The sequence below is a fragment of the Prionailurus bengalensis genome, chromosome A3, assembly GCF_016509475.1.
Source record: "Prionailurus bengalensis isolate Pbe53 chromosome A3, Fcat_Pben_1.1_paternal_pri, whole genome shotgun sequence".
Lineage (NCBI taxonomy): Eukaryota > Metazoa > Chordata > Mammalia > Carnivora > Felidae > Prionailurus > Prionailurus bengalensis.
The window spans coordinates 41,946,362-41,961,189 of record NC_057354.1 but is presented as its reverse complement, the minus strand read 5'-3'; the positions used below and the strand labels follow the sequence as shown (position 1 = coordinate 41,961,189).

At 39.2% G+C, this 14,828-nt stretch overlaps 1 protein-coding gene across 7 annotated transcripts in view; it reads left to right on the top strand.

Moving 5' to 3' along the window:
* KIF16B (kinesin family member 16B) overlaps positions 1-14,828 on the top strand; it is a 289,278-nt gene that overhangs the window by 49,045 nt on the left and 225,405 nt on the right. For all 7 annotated transcript variants that reach the window (XM_043602924.1, XM_043602923.1, XM_043602922.1 and 4 more), the window contains exons 5-10: positions 1,240-1,337; positions 2,112-2,221; positions 4,841-4,983; positions 6,464-6,632; positions 6,814-6,945; positions 7,901-8,076. In XM_043602924.1, coding sequence (XP_043458859.1) covers positions 1,240-1,337; positions 2,112-2,221; positions 4,841-4,983; positions 6,464-6,632; positions 6,814-6,945; positions 7,901-8,076 — 828 coding nt within the window. The remainder of the gene's footprint in view (positions 1-1,239; positions 1,338-2,111; positions 2,222-4,840; positions 4,984-6,463; positions 6,633-6,813; positions 6,946-7,900; positions 8,077-14,828) is intronic.

Genomic DNA, 14,828 nt, shown 5'->3' with positions numbered 1-14,828 from the left:
AAAAGAAAAAAACCTTCTCTAAAAAAATGAAATTTACATGTTGATTTGTTAGTAGCTATTTTACTTAAGTTAAACATTCATAAAGTACTCCTAAATCACACCTGTTTTTCTCTGACCTTTCGGTTGAGTAGTGTTTGGGTCTTCCTTTTTATTTTGTTTTTTAAAGGAAGAACAAAAAATATGGTGAAAAGCCCAGTTTTCCTTGATAAGAATTGGTACCAACTTAATGGTATAAGGGAAAAAAATCTCTTAAAGCTGTAAAGATAATTCTTTTTTTTTTTTATTTTTCTTTTAATGTTTATTATTTTTGAGAGAGAGAGAGACAGAGCATGGGCAGGGGAGGGGCAGAGAGAGAGGGAGATACAGAATCTGAAGCAGGCTCCAGGCTCTGAGCAGTCAGCACAGAGCCTGATGTGGTGCTCGAACTCACGAACCCACAAACCGTGAGATCATGACCTGAGCTGAAGTTGGATGATCAACTGACTGAGCCATCCAGGCGCCCCACTAATTCTTTTATTTTTTTGCTGGCGTTGGGGGAATGTTAGGTGAAGGTAGAGAGGGTCTTTGGAGGGAAACACTGAAGCTCTGAAGTTTTGGTTTCCTGGCAAGAATACTTGGCTTCATCTTTAGCATCGTTCTGAGGTTTGTCGCTTGTTAATGCTGGCTGAAACATGAATATTCCTGAAGATGCCCACATTGTATAAGTAATATGATGTTATTAAAATCTGTCTAGGAAGGCCAGTGTAGGGATTAGTGTATCAAAGGAGGGATACACTACATGTTTTAATGTGGTCCTGTCACCTAAATTTTAAGACTTACCAGCTACTTTGAGTGCTTACGAAGATTTCATTGGCATTTTTCTTTTCTGCCCAGCATATATTTCACCTTCTTTGGTCATTTGACCTTATGAGCTTTTCCACATTTATTCTACAGCTGTAGACCATCTTGTTTAAAAGTTAAGGAATAGATCTGTTTTCAAGCCAGGATTCAACTGATTAACAGCTGATAGTTGTACATTACCCTAGACCCAGCATGTAGAAGCTAGAAAGCTTCATCCTTTCATTTCAGAGGATGGAAAGCAGTCCCGAGGGGGTAGATGGTGTGTCAGGGGCCTGCAGTGGTAGGCCTGGGGTTGACATGCAGGCCCCTTGAGTCTGAATCCACTCTGGCAAATTGCAGATTCAGCCATCAGTTGCTTTTATTTCAAGTGACAGCTGTGACATTCCTCTTCTACTGCAGGGCGATTCTGGCTTAATACCTCGGATTTGTGAAGGGCTCTTCAGTCAAATAAATGAAACCACCAGATGGGATGAAGCATCTTTTCGAACTGAAGTCAGGTAGGGCCCGTGGCCTGAGTAACTGAATGTGTGAGCTTGGTTGTAGCTTCTCTCTAGGCTCGAGCACTAGATAAAAGATAAGGCCTGCGGATTCCTGAAGGGAGAGGCTGCCTTTTCCCCTCCTATACTATCGGAGCTGGAAGTAAAGCTTAAAACACGTCTGTTTTCAGTGACTTTCTTGGGTGCAATTTGGATTAGGATTTGGGAGGCTGGCAAAAAAAAAAAAATCCCTCTAGGTCAGAAACTCTAACCTAGGATGTTTATCTGAAAGAGAGCGAGCTTTCGACTTAGAAGTGTGTATCCCATTCACTTGCCTTATTCTTTTAGCTAAATAAGGTTTGTGTTATTCTTTGTGTTGGTAGGGTCACTGTACAGCTAATCTTAAAATAAATCTGGATGGATGAGGAGTCTTTTTCCTCCTTGAAATAAAACCTTTGTGGGGAACCAGTCTCATCATTGGGTTTGAGGACAGACACGGCGATCAGAAGTCTTTATGGCTGGCCCAACCTCTCAGTGGCTGTGTAGCCTTGAACAGTTGTTTAAAACACTCTACACCTCCACTATGTAGCCTGTAAAATGGGGATAATAGCAGTACCTACTTGTGGACTGTTGTAGGGATTAAATGAAGTAATCCACTTAAAGTGCTAAGCATGGTACCTGATAGATATATGGTTACTGTCTATAAAGGTACGTTGCGGCTGTTATTGTTGTCGTTTTGTTGTTATTACTGTCTGAAATTATTTCACTGAATTCAATCCTGTTTAAAATTTTTAGCTACTTAGAAATTTATAATGAACGTGTGCGAGATCTACTTAGGCGGAAGTCATCCAAAACCTTCAATTTAAGAGTCCGAGAGCATCCAAAAGAAGGACCTTATGTGGAGGGTAAGAGCAAGTATCTCACAGCTCTGTTCTTCTTGGGAATTTCCGTAACAACAGTAGTTTCAGGGGGAAATGTGAGATAATGGCGATATGCAAAAGATTTATCTTTGGCATTTTATTATAGCAAAGATGACATGTGTCATCACTGCAGCTATCACTAGTAAGAATTTATACTTCATTGAGCATTCACTGATTTTGTGGGCTTGCCAATAGATTTCCTCTGGCTTCCAGAATAAGAACTCTCTGGAAACTTGTTTTTCTGTTCTCAGGCAAGATAACCAACCCTGTAGGCTGCCTCTTTAAGTGGCATTGTGTCTTAGCGGTATATTTTTACTGACCTTAATGGTGGCTTATGACTGTATGGAGATTATAAGACATCTCACCTTGAGAGAAGAGCGTTGACAGAGTTTCCTGTGCTGCGGTCCTTGGCATTTGTATTGTGACACACTAGCTGCGTCACAGACACTTGTGAGGAACGTCACAAGTAATGGTGGCTGGCCCCTGCTAATTATTTATGAATAGGCTGGCTCCTCTCAACTTCCTGGCATAGGCGTTGAGTTGTGGCTGGCCTGTAGGAATCACAGACATGTGCTTTCCTGTGGCTGTTGTCCTGCATTTGCGTCTCGTTGGAGGCAAGGCTGAGAACTGGTCATGGGCTTAAAGGTGTTCCTGTTTTGGTTGTCTTTTTCACCTGGTGACATCAGGTGTATTAACAGGCCCCATCTGCATTTTATTAAATTTCCAATGAAAATTTTGCCTTTTATGCCCAAAGTAAGGTGTATAACTATGTATTTGTTTTGTGGAGCGTAGAATAGCTATTATTGTTAATAGCTTTTAGGCTAACTGTGCCTTCATGCTTCCCTTTAATTGTCTTATCAGATGTTAAAACATATTATAAAGCTGGCTTATGAGGAGACAGAATAATCAGACAGAGGAAAACATCCAGAATATGATGTAGATACTTATGGGGATTTAGTTTCTAATAAATCTGATGTTCAAACATTGGACAAATATTGGTCGTTAAGCTGTCTGGGAGGAAAAAAAAGTAAATTGGCATCAGAACTCAGCTTTTGTACCAGGATAAATGGCAAATGGAACAAATATTTTAATATTGAAAGTGACTACTTTCAATAGCCAATAAAATGGCTACAAGAAACTGTGGGTTAATTTTTTCTTTCAGAAATTTGCAGAAAGGAAGTCTTTTAAAAATTTACTTAAAACCTAGAAACCATAAACTAAGTGTTAAATTTGAAATGGTAAAAAACAAACAAACAAACAGAACAGAATAAAAATTTGGCAGAAATACAGTCAGCAAGGTAAAAAGACAACTTGAAAAGTAGGAAAAATCTTTTCCATCCAAGTTCCAGATAAAGGACTAATTTCCCAATAATAAAGAGATTCCATAACCCAATAACAACAGACTCAACAACCAAGTAGACAAATGAACAAAAGATGTGAATAGACTTCACAGAAATGGGAATATGGATGATTTTTAAATGAAGGAAAGGATGCTTAGCCTCACTCATAATCAGAGAAAAGCAAAATAAAAAAGTCTTCAAGATACCATTTCTTACCTATCCCCGGCAGATGTAAGTAAGCCTAAGACAGTGTTGGGCGATAGACAGTCTCATCCATTGCTGCTGCTGGGTGTAAATTGCCTTCTATGGAGAATGGTGTTTGCAATATCCACCAAAATTTCAAATGTGCTTTGATCCAGAACTTCTGCCTCTTAAGAATTTTTTTTTTGTGCAGAAATATTCAGACATATCTGAAAAGACCTATGTACAAGATTATTTGTATCCGCGTGACTTGTAATTGTGAATAGAATGTAAACAACGTCTATAGTTTCAACAGGAGGCTGGTTAAAATTGGTTATGGTGCATGCATACAGTTGAACACTTTGCAGTCACACAAATGAGTGAAGAATCACCTTAACTGATACAGAATATTCTTCAGTATATTATTACATAGAAAAAAGCAGGATACAAATGGAATTACACACACACACACACACACACACACACACACACACACACCCGTGTATGTAATTGCCTGCATATCTATGGGTTATTTTTAGAAGAGTATGGAAAAAACTAATTACATTGGGTTGTCTGACACAGGGAAGTGAGCAGTGGGTTTAGGATGGGTGGTGGGAAACCCTTTACACAGTATATCTTTCATAGCTTTTGATTTTAGAAACATACGAATGCTCCCAGAAAATGAATGACATGTTTTTTAAAGGATTAAAAAAAATGCTCTTGGGTTTTGCACGAAGCTAGTGTTTATGTTTCCCTTGCTATAACTAATGCTCATGAGGTCGATGATAATAGCTAACGTTTATCATAAATACCCTATGTGATAGGTACACATTATCAGAGGTGACTGGGGCTCAGTGAGGTTAAGTGACTTGTGCATAACCATGTAAGTCCACTGGTAAGCAGCAGAGTAGGACTTGATCCCCGAGTCTGTGTTATAAACTGGCACACTGTAGGAACAAGCAAGATCTTTAAACAAGTCAGCAAATTTGTACAGTTGTGTGTTATTTCCTAGGGGTAAATTTCTTATTCTGTTTATTGTATATTAGCGAGATTTCTTCAGCCCCCCCCCCTGCTTTTTTCCCAGATTTATCCAAACATTTAGTACAGAATTACGGTGATGTGGAAGAACTCATGGATGCAGGAAATATCAACCGAACCACAGCAGCGACTGGGATGAACGACGTCAGTAGCAGGTCTCATGCCATCTTCACCATCAAGTTCACTCAGGTGAGGGCAGCTAGGGGGCCGGCTGGCTCCATCCTCGAGGTCTTTACTTGGTGATTAGCACCAGCTGAGGACCGATCATTGTTGAACCAGGAGCAGCAGCAGGCAAAGGTGACGGCCTGTCATCTCCTTGTTAATTAGAGACGAACATGTGTTGTGTGCAGTTTCTCCGTGGTTACAGGCACGGTCGTTTGAAATATCCAGATGTGTACCCTCAAGAAATAGTTAGCAGGCTTCAGCCCTGTTCTAGACAGAAAAAACTTGCTTTTTGCATAATTAAGCAAAAGTTTTCAGTGTTGTGAGCTCTGTGGGAGATAATGGATTGCAAGTCAGACCAGCTGGAGGCCAAGGTGAGTAACTCATTGTGGTACATTATCGCTCCATGGCACTCGCCCCACAATGTTGATTATGATTATTTGAATGATATTAAAAGGCAACCAACGTTTTTAGGTACCAGTGTAAGAACTATTCTGATTACAAGGTGAGGTGTGTTGTGACTGTGTGTGGAATTACTGAAGGTAAATAGTTTAAGACCTAGGCCAGTAGAACAGATGAATGCAAACACGTAGGGTCCTCTTGGGACTTGAGCGTGTGTTAGGAGTTTGGGGATGTCCTGGCCTATGTTAGCCATTGAACATTATCAGATACAAAAAATAGTATTTTATTCAGGAGGGGAATCCCAGACCAAGAAAATAAAAAAATTCTCAAAAATCAGTCAGAACAACTCCTAATAAATGCTCCACATCTTTACCTTTTGTTACATCTTTGCTTATGATTTACTGTAGTTTTTTGGATTTTCTCCTTCTTTCTGGTTAATGTGAATTAGGATATGGCCACCTCTGGTTTCTAAGAGGCTTACATTTCTATCAAAATATGGTAATTTCTTTTTGGCATTTTGGCTCAGACTGTTAAATGCAGGTTAACAGTCGTTGGGAAGGTAAGATTTTGGTAGAATCCAGAAGCAAGGAATACACTATTTAAGGTTTTCAGTGTTTTATAATTTGTGAAACAAGTTTTGACATTGAATAATGGTCAAATGGTCTTTTAACAATTGTCTACATTTATCGTATTTTGGAGAGCCATTGTGCTTGGAATGCTGAAGACTCTAGATGAGAACAAAACTACTTATTTATTTACTTCTATTTTCTTTGTTGAGTGCCCACAGTGACTTGTGTCCTGTTCTACTACAGACTTAGTAAGCCTTTGTTGAGAATGACCGAGTGATTTGAGTAATGGAACAGATATCTTCAGAAAGTTTAAGAATTACATATGGTAGACTTCTGGTGTATTCAGTTTCATTTGGAAGTTTCTATAACCAGTAAGAAGGCCAACGAAACAACAAAATTAAAAACAAAAAACAAAAAAACCCCAAACCCTACCCCAAGAGATCACAGTGAGAAGTGGAAAATAATTAGAATTTGTATCACAAACAACATCAGGGCTCTTTATACCTCTTCGATTTTGCTTTTATATTTTGCTACAGGCAAAATTTGATTCTGAAATGCCGTCTGAAACCGTGAGTAAGATCCACTTAGTCGATCTTGCTGGAAGTGAGCGAGCGGATGCCACCGGTGCCACTGGGGTCAGACTGAAGGAAGGGGGGAATATTAACAAATCCCTCGTGACTCTGGGAAATGTCATTTCTGCCTTAGGTGGGTTTCTGCTTGTCCCCTGCCCCTCTTACTCTTCGTGGTACTGTATTAGCACAAAGCAATTATGTATAATGTTTGTGTTACAGTCTGAGAGGATAGCCTCAAGGTTTTCTGAAGCCAAATTAGAGAAAAAACTTTACTTTTTTTTTTTTTTTCTTCTTTTTCTTCTTCCTTCGTGCAGCCGATTTATCTCAGGACGCGGCAAACCCTCTTGTGAAGAAGAAACAAGTTTTCGTGCCTTACAGAGATTCTGTTTTGACTTGGCTGTTGAAAGATAGCCTTGGCGGGAACTCTAAAACCATCATGATCGCCAGTAAGAATTTCAAGTTCTTGTCCTCAGCATATAGTGTTTTATGTGAACTACCTGTAGATGTGTAAGTTTAAAGCATCTCGTTAGGAAGTAGTGCCTTTTTTTTTAAATCTTAAAAAAGATAATAGTTTTTCTATCTTGAAGAAAATCGCAGTGATCCCTGTCTACACTATCATATTATTAACTCTCTTTCCTGTTTCCTAGTTAGATAAACTTGCCATGTGTTGTGCAAATGCTCCTGCATTTTTCACTCACTGGAAGAAGTGTAACAGAAAAAGATGTACAAAGGGGAGACAGTTGCTTGGAAGAACTCAAAAACTTTTAACCCCACTTTCTTTTGCCTTTTCTCCCCTTCTTGTCTCTGTGTCTCCCCCATTCCCCAGGCCATGCATTTAATGGTAGAGAAAAGGGATCTAACCTAGGGTATGTACCCCAGATACAACTATCTAGTTACCTGAACCCTAAAGGCTGTGGTGGGGGTTCAGGGGGGTGGTTAACCAAAGCTTTAGAGGAGAAGAATTCACTGATCTACTGACTCTTTTGAAAAGTAATAATGCCATGGATTTTTGCAGGTGGTAGACTTTGCTGGAACTTTTAAAAGTATTTTAATTTCTGTGTAGTATTGAGAAGTACAAATAGTCTTAAAATCTTCTTCCTATATTTTCAACAGAGAAAACTCCTTACTTAAAGCACGGTGGAAAGTCTCATATCTCATTTTAGAGTTGGTTAGATAGCTAGCTGATTCTAGACTTAAGAGGAGCAAAATGACATTTAATTTGGTATAGTGAGCACCTTTCCTATAAATCTTAGATAATTTTTAATATTCATTACCATGGCAATGAATATTTAGTCTATCCAATGACCCGGGGTTAATCTGACTTTTAAATTACAAACCAACTTTGTGTTAAATGAAACACGGAGTGCTGGATAAATTATTTTTTGAATTCATTCTTCACAGCCATTTCACCTGCTGATGTCAATTATGGAGAAACCCTAAGTACTCTTCGCTATGCAAATAGAGCCAAAAACATCATCAACAAGCCTACTATTAATGAGGACGCCAACGTCAAACTCATCCGTGAGCTGCGTGCTGAAATAGCCAGACTGAAAACGCTGCTTGCTCAAGGGAATCAGGTTGGGTTTTTCTGAGATTTATGGATAATTTTCTTTGAGTAATGACATCTATTTCTAGATCTTAATGAGACAATTATCGCACTCGTTGTATTGATTTGAGTAAATAAGTGCTAGGTAAAGCTTTGAATGAGTTAGCCAGTCTCCTTTACGTTACCCTCTCCTTGGCCTTTGCATTCATTATGGGCTCTGTGTGTAAGATTTCATCCACGAAGCCTGAAATGATTAAGTATCTAATAGTTATCAATTATGGATGGAAATTTAGCATGCAATAGGATTAGCCGCATAATCTCCATTAGTGGAAGGAAATTGAGGTGCTTGGAGTAAGATTTAAAATTCTACCCATGCATTTTATGGTTTGAAAATGTACTTTGACAGAATGAAAGACTTGTTTGAAGACCTTTCCGAATCTATTTTGTATTGCCCATTACAGAGGTGGTTATGGTGATACAGTGACATGTGTGACACACCTGTAACTGGCTGAGATGATGTCCTTGAGGCCTTGCTTGACTGTCCAAATGGGTTCACCCCGGGATGTTTTGGGATTCCAGTGAAGGGCCTTTGTCCTTGTTTTTTCACAGTAAACTTGCTTATCTGTGTAGTGTGCACGCAGAGTTACGTTCTTTAATGAATAGTGTGAGTTAGGTTCTGATGGGTTTTAGATACTGTTGTAAAGAAAGTCCACCCTTGAAAGAAAATCAGGGATAGCTTTTTAAAATATTGGACTTAGATTTGAGTTAGAAATAAAGATACATTTCTTCCCATTTTCCTAACCCATACATGGATGTCTTAAATGTATTATTTGAAAAAAAAAATGCTTTTCTTTAGATGCAGAGTGCCCTCTCTAGAGCAGCTTTTCATCTAGAAATGTATGGCCCTTGAAGCCCTTGACATACCATAAGTGGTTTGACCCATAAAACTATTGGCAGAATGAAAACCTCACTGAGTTTCCTGCATCCTGAAATGTACCTGACAGTTTATTCCCGTCCGATGGCAGACAGCATTTGAATAGGAATTCTTCATTGCACTTAAAAATATCTCCACATAGGGGCACCTGGGTGGTGCAGTCGGGTGGTTGAGCAATCGACTCTTGATTTCTGCTCAGGTCATGATCCCAGGATTGTGGGATCCAGCCCCACATCAGGCTCTGCACTGAGCATGGAACCTGCTTAAGATTCTTTCTCTCTCCCTCTGCCCTTACCCCACTGGCGCATGTTCTCTCTCTAAAACAAAACAAAACAAAACAAAACAAAACAAAACAAAACAAAACAAAACATTCCACATATATTTTACTTTTTGATGTGGACCTTTCCTGTGTGTGAAGGCAAGTTGCCAGAATGAATAGTCCATCTCTATATGATATTATCAGGCTCCCCTGACTTAGGACATGATAGTCATTTTAATTTGTATACCATGCTATTGGGATCTTTTTTTCTTTTCTTTTGTTGTTTGTTTGTTTCTTAATTTTTGAGAGAGAGAGAGAGAGAGAGAGCGAGAGAGAGAGAGAGAATGAGTAGGGGAGGAGCAGAGAGAAAGGGAGACACAGAATCTGAAACAGGGCTCCAGGCTCTGAGCTGTCAGCACAGAGCCTGACGCGGGGCTCGAACTCAGGAATGGCGAGATCATGACCTAGGCTGAAGTCAGACGCTTAACCAACTGAGCCACCCAGGCGCCCTATGGGATCTTTTTTTTCAGTGTCATAAAAATTTTATTTATCTAAAGTGAACACTTAAGGATGATTTGGTAGGATCACCCACACTATTCTATGTGAAGGGAAGTATTTGGATGATTATTGGTGCGACTTGTTGTACTTAATGATTTACTAAGTTGCGGCAATGAAGGAAAAGAAAGATGAGCCTTTTTAAATGAACCTGAGGAAATCCTTGAAGGAAGCCTTATCATACAGACGGAAAAGTTTAATTTATTAAAAGCTTTCCGTATTCTGTCTGAGGGATGTCTTGAGACGTATCGTGTGAGCCAGTTGCCTTTTATCTTCTTTCGTGACCGAGGGCTGCTGCTGTAATTGAAGGAGTATTTTTGTGGGTGAGGGTGAGGATGGAAGAGATAGTTAAGTCTATTTTAGAGCACACTGAAGATAAAATTCTTCGGTTAACTTCATACGTTATAATAAAAACAGGAGTCCAATTTAAAATAATTTATCACACTATGAAACTATAAATTGTTGTGGGACAGTACAGGCTTATCCTAAATTAATTAAATTTGTGATGCTCAGTAAAATAAGCAGGTGTTCTTAAGTACCCATTAAAAATCTCTGTATAATTTTTTTCTGGTAACATTGCTCTATTCCTACAATATTCCAAATGCTGCCATGGTTCATTGAGATGGTTATTCAAATCAAAGTCCCATTATTTGGCTAAGGGCAGCTAAATAAAAATCAACTCCTTTTAACAAGTTTTTGTATTTGCCAGTGCAAAATGTCAAATGCATCAGAATTTCAAAAGTACAAAGTAAATAAAGCACAAGAATATAACATGTATTTGTTTCTCCTACTACAGAGAAACACACAGATATGTGTAGTTGTATGTATATATACATATATATGAACTCTGTATTTAAGAGTTATTTATGTACAGGGAAACTACATATTGTAAGTGTACAGATTATTGAATTTTCGCAAGCCGGATCCACCGATCTAACCTGCGTCCCTATCAAGGAACATAAATTACCAGCATCCTGGAAGACCCCCTTGATATTCCTTTTCCAGGTGCTACCTGCCATTTCTGTCAAGAGTAACTATTATCCTGACTTCTGAGGGCATAGATTAGGTTTTAGTGTTGCCTATTTTTGTTCTTTTTGTAAATGGAATCATGTAGTATATACTCTTGGTCTCATTTCTTTCATTCAATGTCGTGTTTGTGAGATTGATCCATGGTGTTGCATGTAGTTGTAGATCCATTCATTCTCACTGCTATATTGTATTCCATCACACAAGTGAGTCCCAACTCATTTATCCAGTGTAATTTTGATGGGCATTTGGGGAGTTTCCTTTATGGGGCTATAAGTGCTGTTGCTGACTTTCTTCTGCATGTCATTTAGCGAATGTACCGACGTGTTTCTGTTAGGTTTATACTTAAGAGTGGAGTTGGTGGGTCGGAAGGTGTACATATGCTCAGTTTTAGCCAGACAGTTTTTACAGTGCCTGTACTGGTTTACATCTACCATGAGCACACGAAAGTGCCCGATCTCGCTGCTGCAGGCCCTTGTCCACACTGGGTTCTATCCAGTTTTCATTGTGACCATCTGACGGATGCACTGTTATGTTACAGAAGGATTTACTTTGCACTTCTCAGATGATCAATGAAGTTGAGTATTTTGATCGCTTGTCCTTTCAAGTGTTCTCTTTTGTTATATTTAAAGCATGTTTTCAGAATTCTACTTTAAAGCTGACAGAGAGAACGTCTGTGAACTCTTTTTCTCTTGGATATATCTGGAGATGAGAAAATTAAACAATATAGAAATGAAATAAGCCAGAAAAGTCGGGAAGCAAAGGAGGACACTAAAATGGAAATAGGATGAATTTCTCATCTGTATAGCTGGAGTCACAGAGAAACTTTAAATGATAGTTAGATAATAGAAATGTCATCATGTGCAAACTTTTAAGACACATCTCCAGGAGGGTCACAGACGGAAACTGTTACATGATATTTGTGTGAATGAACACAGGCCTACTAGGTAATTCAGAGGGGAAAGGAAGAAGTACAAACAGCATTATGTTGTTTTTACATTTTATATATATTATGCATACCTTAAAAAAGCACTTTATGGGGCACCTGGGTGGCTCAGTAGGTTGAATGTCCGAGTCTTGATTTCAGCTCAGGTCATGATCTCAGGGTCATAGGATCTAGCCCTGGTTTGGGCTCTGTGCTGAGTGTGGAGCCTGCTTGATATTTTCTCCCTTCCCATTCCCCTTCCCTTCCCCCTCCCCCTCATTCATGTGCTCTTTCTCTAAAACAAACAAAAAAGCACTTTATTAAAGAGTGTAATTCATAATTAAAACCAAACATATCAACTTTTATAAAGAAAAAAAACCCAAAAAACTATAGGAAATAGCAGGAGACAGAGCCAAACATATTTGCCACAGGGAGCTGTAATCCTCTGTCTCATTTCATGAGAGCTCACATAGACCAAGGTAAGGAAGGACGTAGCATATTTACATAACACCATGAAATTTTGCTCTAATCAGTACAAACCAAGAGAAATAGATCACCAACTTGTGCCACAAGTTTCCTTATTGTGAAAAGGGCTTCTTTTTTCTTTTTTTAATATTTTTATTTATTTATTTAAAAAAAAAATTTTTTTTTTTCAACGTTTATTTATTTTTGGGACAGAGAGAGACAGAGCATGAACGGGGGAGGGGCAGAGAGAGAGGGAGACACAGAATCGGAAACAGGCTCCAGGCTCTGAGCCATCAGCCCAGAGCCTGACGCGGGGCTCGAACTCACGAACCGCGAGATCGTGACCTGGCTGAAGTCGGACGCTTAACTGACTGCGCCACCCAGGCGCCCCTATTTTTATTTATTTTTGAGAGAGCAAGTAAGTGGGGGAGAGGCAGAGAGGAAGGGAGCAGAAGATCCAAAGCGGGCTCTGTGCTAATAGCGGTAAAGTCGATGCAGGGCTTGAACCCACAAACTGCGAGATCATGACCTGACACTCAACCGACTGAGCCATCCAGGTGCCCCCAAAAATGCTTCTATTAAAAAAAAATAAGGAAAAGGTCACAAGCTGACCGAAAAGTGAATAAAGAATATGAGCACAGTTCACAGGAAAAAGTTTCAAATGGTTTCTAAGTCTATGAAAAAATATTCAATGTCCCTTGAAATACAGTAAATGCAAATATTAAGAATAGTGAGATGAAAATATACGGATATGGATACATAGTCATTAAGCTGTGTATTTTGCTGCATGTAAATTATACCTCACATTTCTTAGAAAACCTATCAGATGGGCAAAGATCAAAATGCTTAATTGCAGAGTATATTGGCCCGGGTGGGAGGCGACAGGTGCTTATACATGTCGTTGGTGGAGTTGATGCTGCTGCAGTTGTGATGCCGTGTTACCATTGGTTTAACACATGAACTTCATCTGAGTATTATTTAGTCCCGAACGTCTTTCTTCTAAATGGACACCTTGCAAACAGTAATTTAATTGAAAATGGTTTAGTTTGACCAGATATTTCCTTTAAGAGGACTTAGGTGGGTTTACCAAAAGGCCTAGTGGTCATGATAGCCCGCCCACCCGCATGTGTTCAGTCGGTGATTATCTGCTGAGTTGCCGATGTGGTAGGAATGTTTCAGCTTTGAGTATAGATGAAAAATCCCTATAGTGGAGTCGGTGAAATTAGCCATGTTATAAAGGGGTCACTAATTGCTGTGAAAATTGTCAGCCACATATAAACTATGCAGGCATAATAAAGCCTGCCACCTGCATTTCTTCACTGGCAACTATTTGTCGAGTACCATCTGTGTGCAAGACGGCATGCTAGGTGCTGCAATAATGTGCTGTAGTAACGTGTTAGCAAAACTCCTTTTTTTCCGCTATGGATGAATTTCCTTTACTAGTGCTTATCTTGTTGGCTTTATTCTCCGTAATCTGGGTAAAAGTGGGAGGCCATCTTTATCACCAGACAACATCTCTAATGATAAAAATGGCTCCTAATAGGAGAATTGCATCTGGATTAGGATGGACTATATATAAACTGTAAGTGTGGGTGGAAAGCCATAGGTTTGGGTTTCCCTGAGTGCAGTGACTCTTGTAACTGAGGATGTCTCTTGTGGACCCTAGAGGGTATGCCTGAACAAGAGATGCTGCCTCTGGCGGGGTGTGGGGCTTCTAGGCCAAGGTGAGCCCCCTAGGTGTGTGTTTCAATCTCAGTCCTTCGAGAGGGCTAAAGATGGTAGCTCCTGACAGCTGTGGGGACCATTACAGAGACTTCATGAGGACCTTGCTGTCATGTCCATGTGGAGTGTGGCCCATGGTAATCTTGTCAGCCTGAAAGTTTAACTGAGCCAACGAAGACCACTTATGGCTGTTGCATTCATTTGAATAGAAATTGAAATGTAAATAATAATGAAAAAAAAAATGCTACAGTCTCTGAGGAGGAGAAGTTGGCAGTTAAAAAAAAAAATACATAAATGACTCACAAATTCCTTTGGAGGAATTTATTGATACACCTATGTACATGGTGGTAGCATTGCTGGTAAAACAGAAGATTAGAAAAAAACCCTGCATTTCCATTACTAGGAAAGTGCTGACATAAATTATGGAATATTCATACATATGGATATATGATTTGAATATTCAAATATTGTATACATATATGTATACATATATGGAATACTGTATGGTGAATTGGAATTGTTAAAAAGAACGAAGTGGTTTTATTTGTACTGAATTTTCTCCAGAATATATTGTTGAGCGAAAATGGCAGTGTTCAAAATAGTGTTCTGCTAGTGTTTGTGCTGTTTAAAAAAACAACAAAAATATGCGTGCATATGACCAGAATGACTTCAGGTTTACACAGCATATTGGGAAAAAGTGGTTGCCTGTGGATGGGGAGGGAGGAAGACCCTCTCTAGTTTTTGTTTTTTAAATTTTTTACTTGAGTGTAGCTGATGCACAGTTTCAGGTGTACAGCATAGTGATTCAACATCTTGTGATGTTCTGCTCACAAGTGTAGCTACCGTCTGTCACCACACAACTCTATTAAAATATCATTGACTATATCCCCTCTGCTG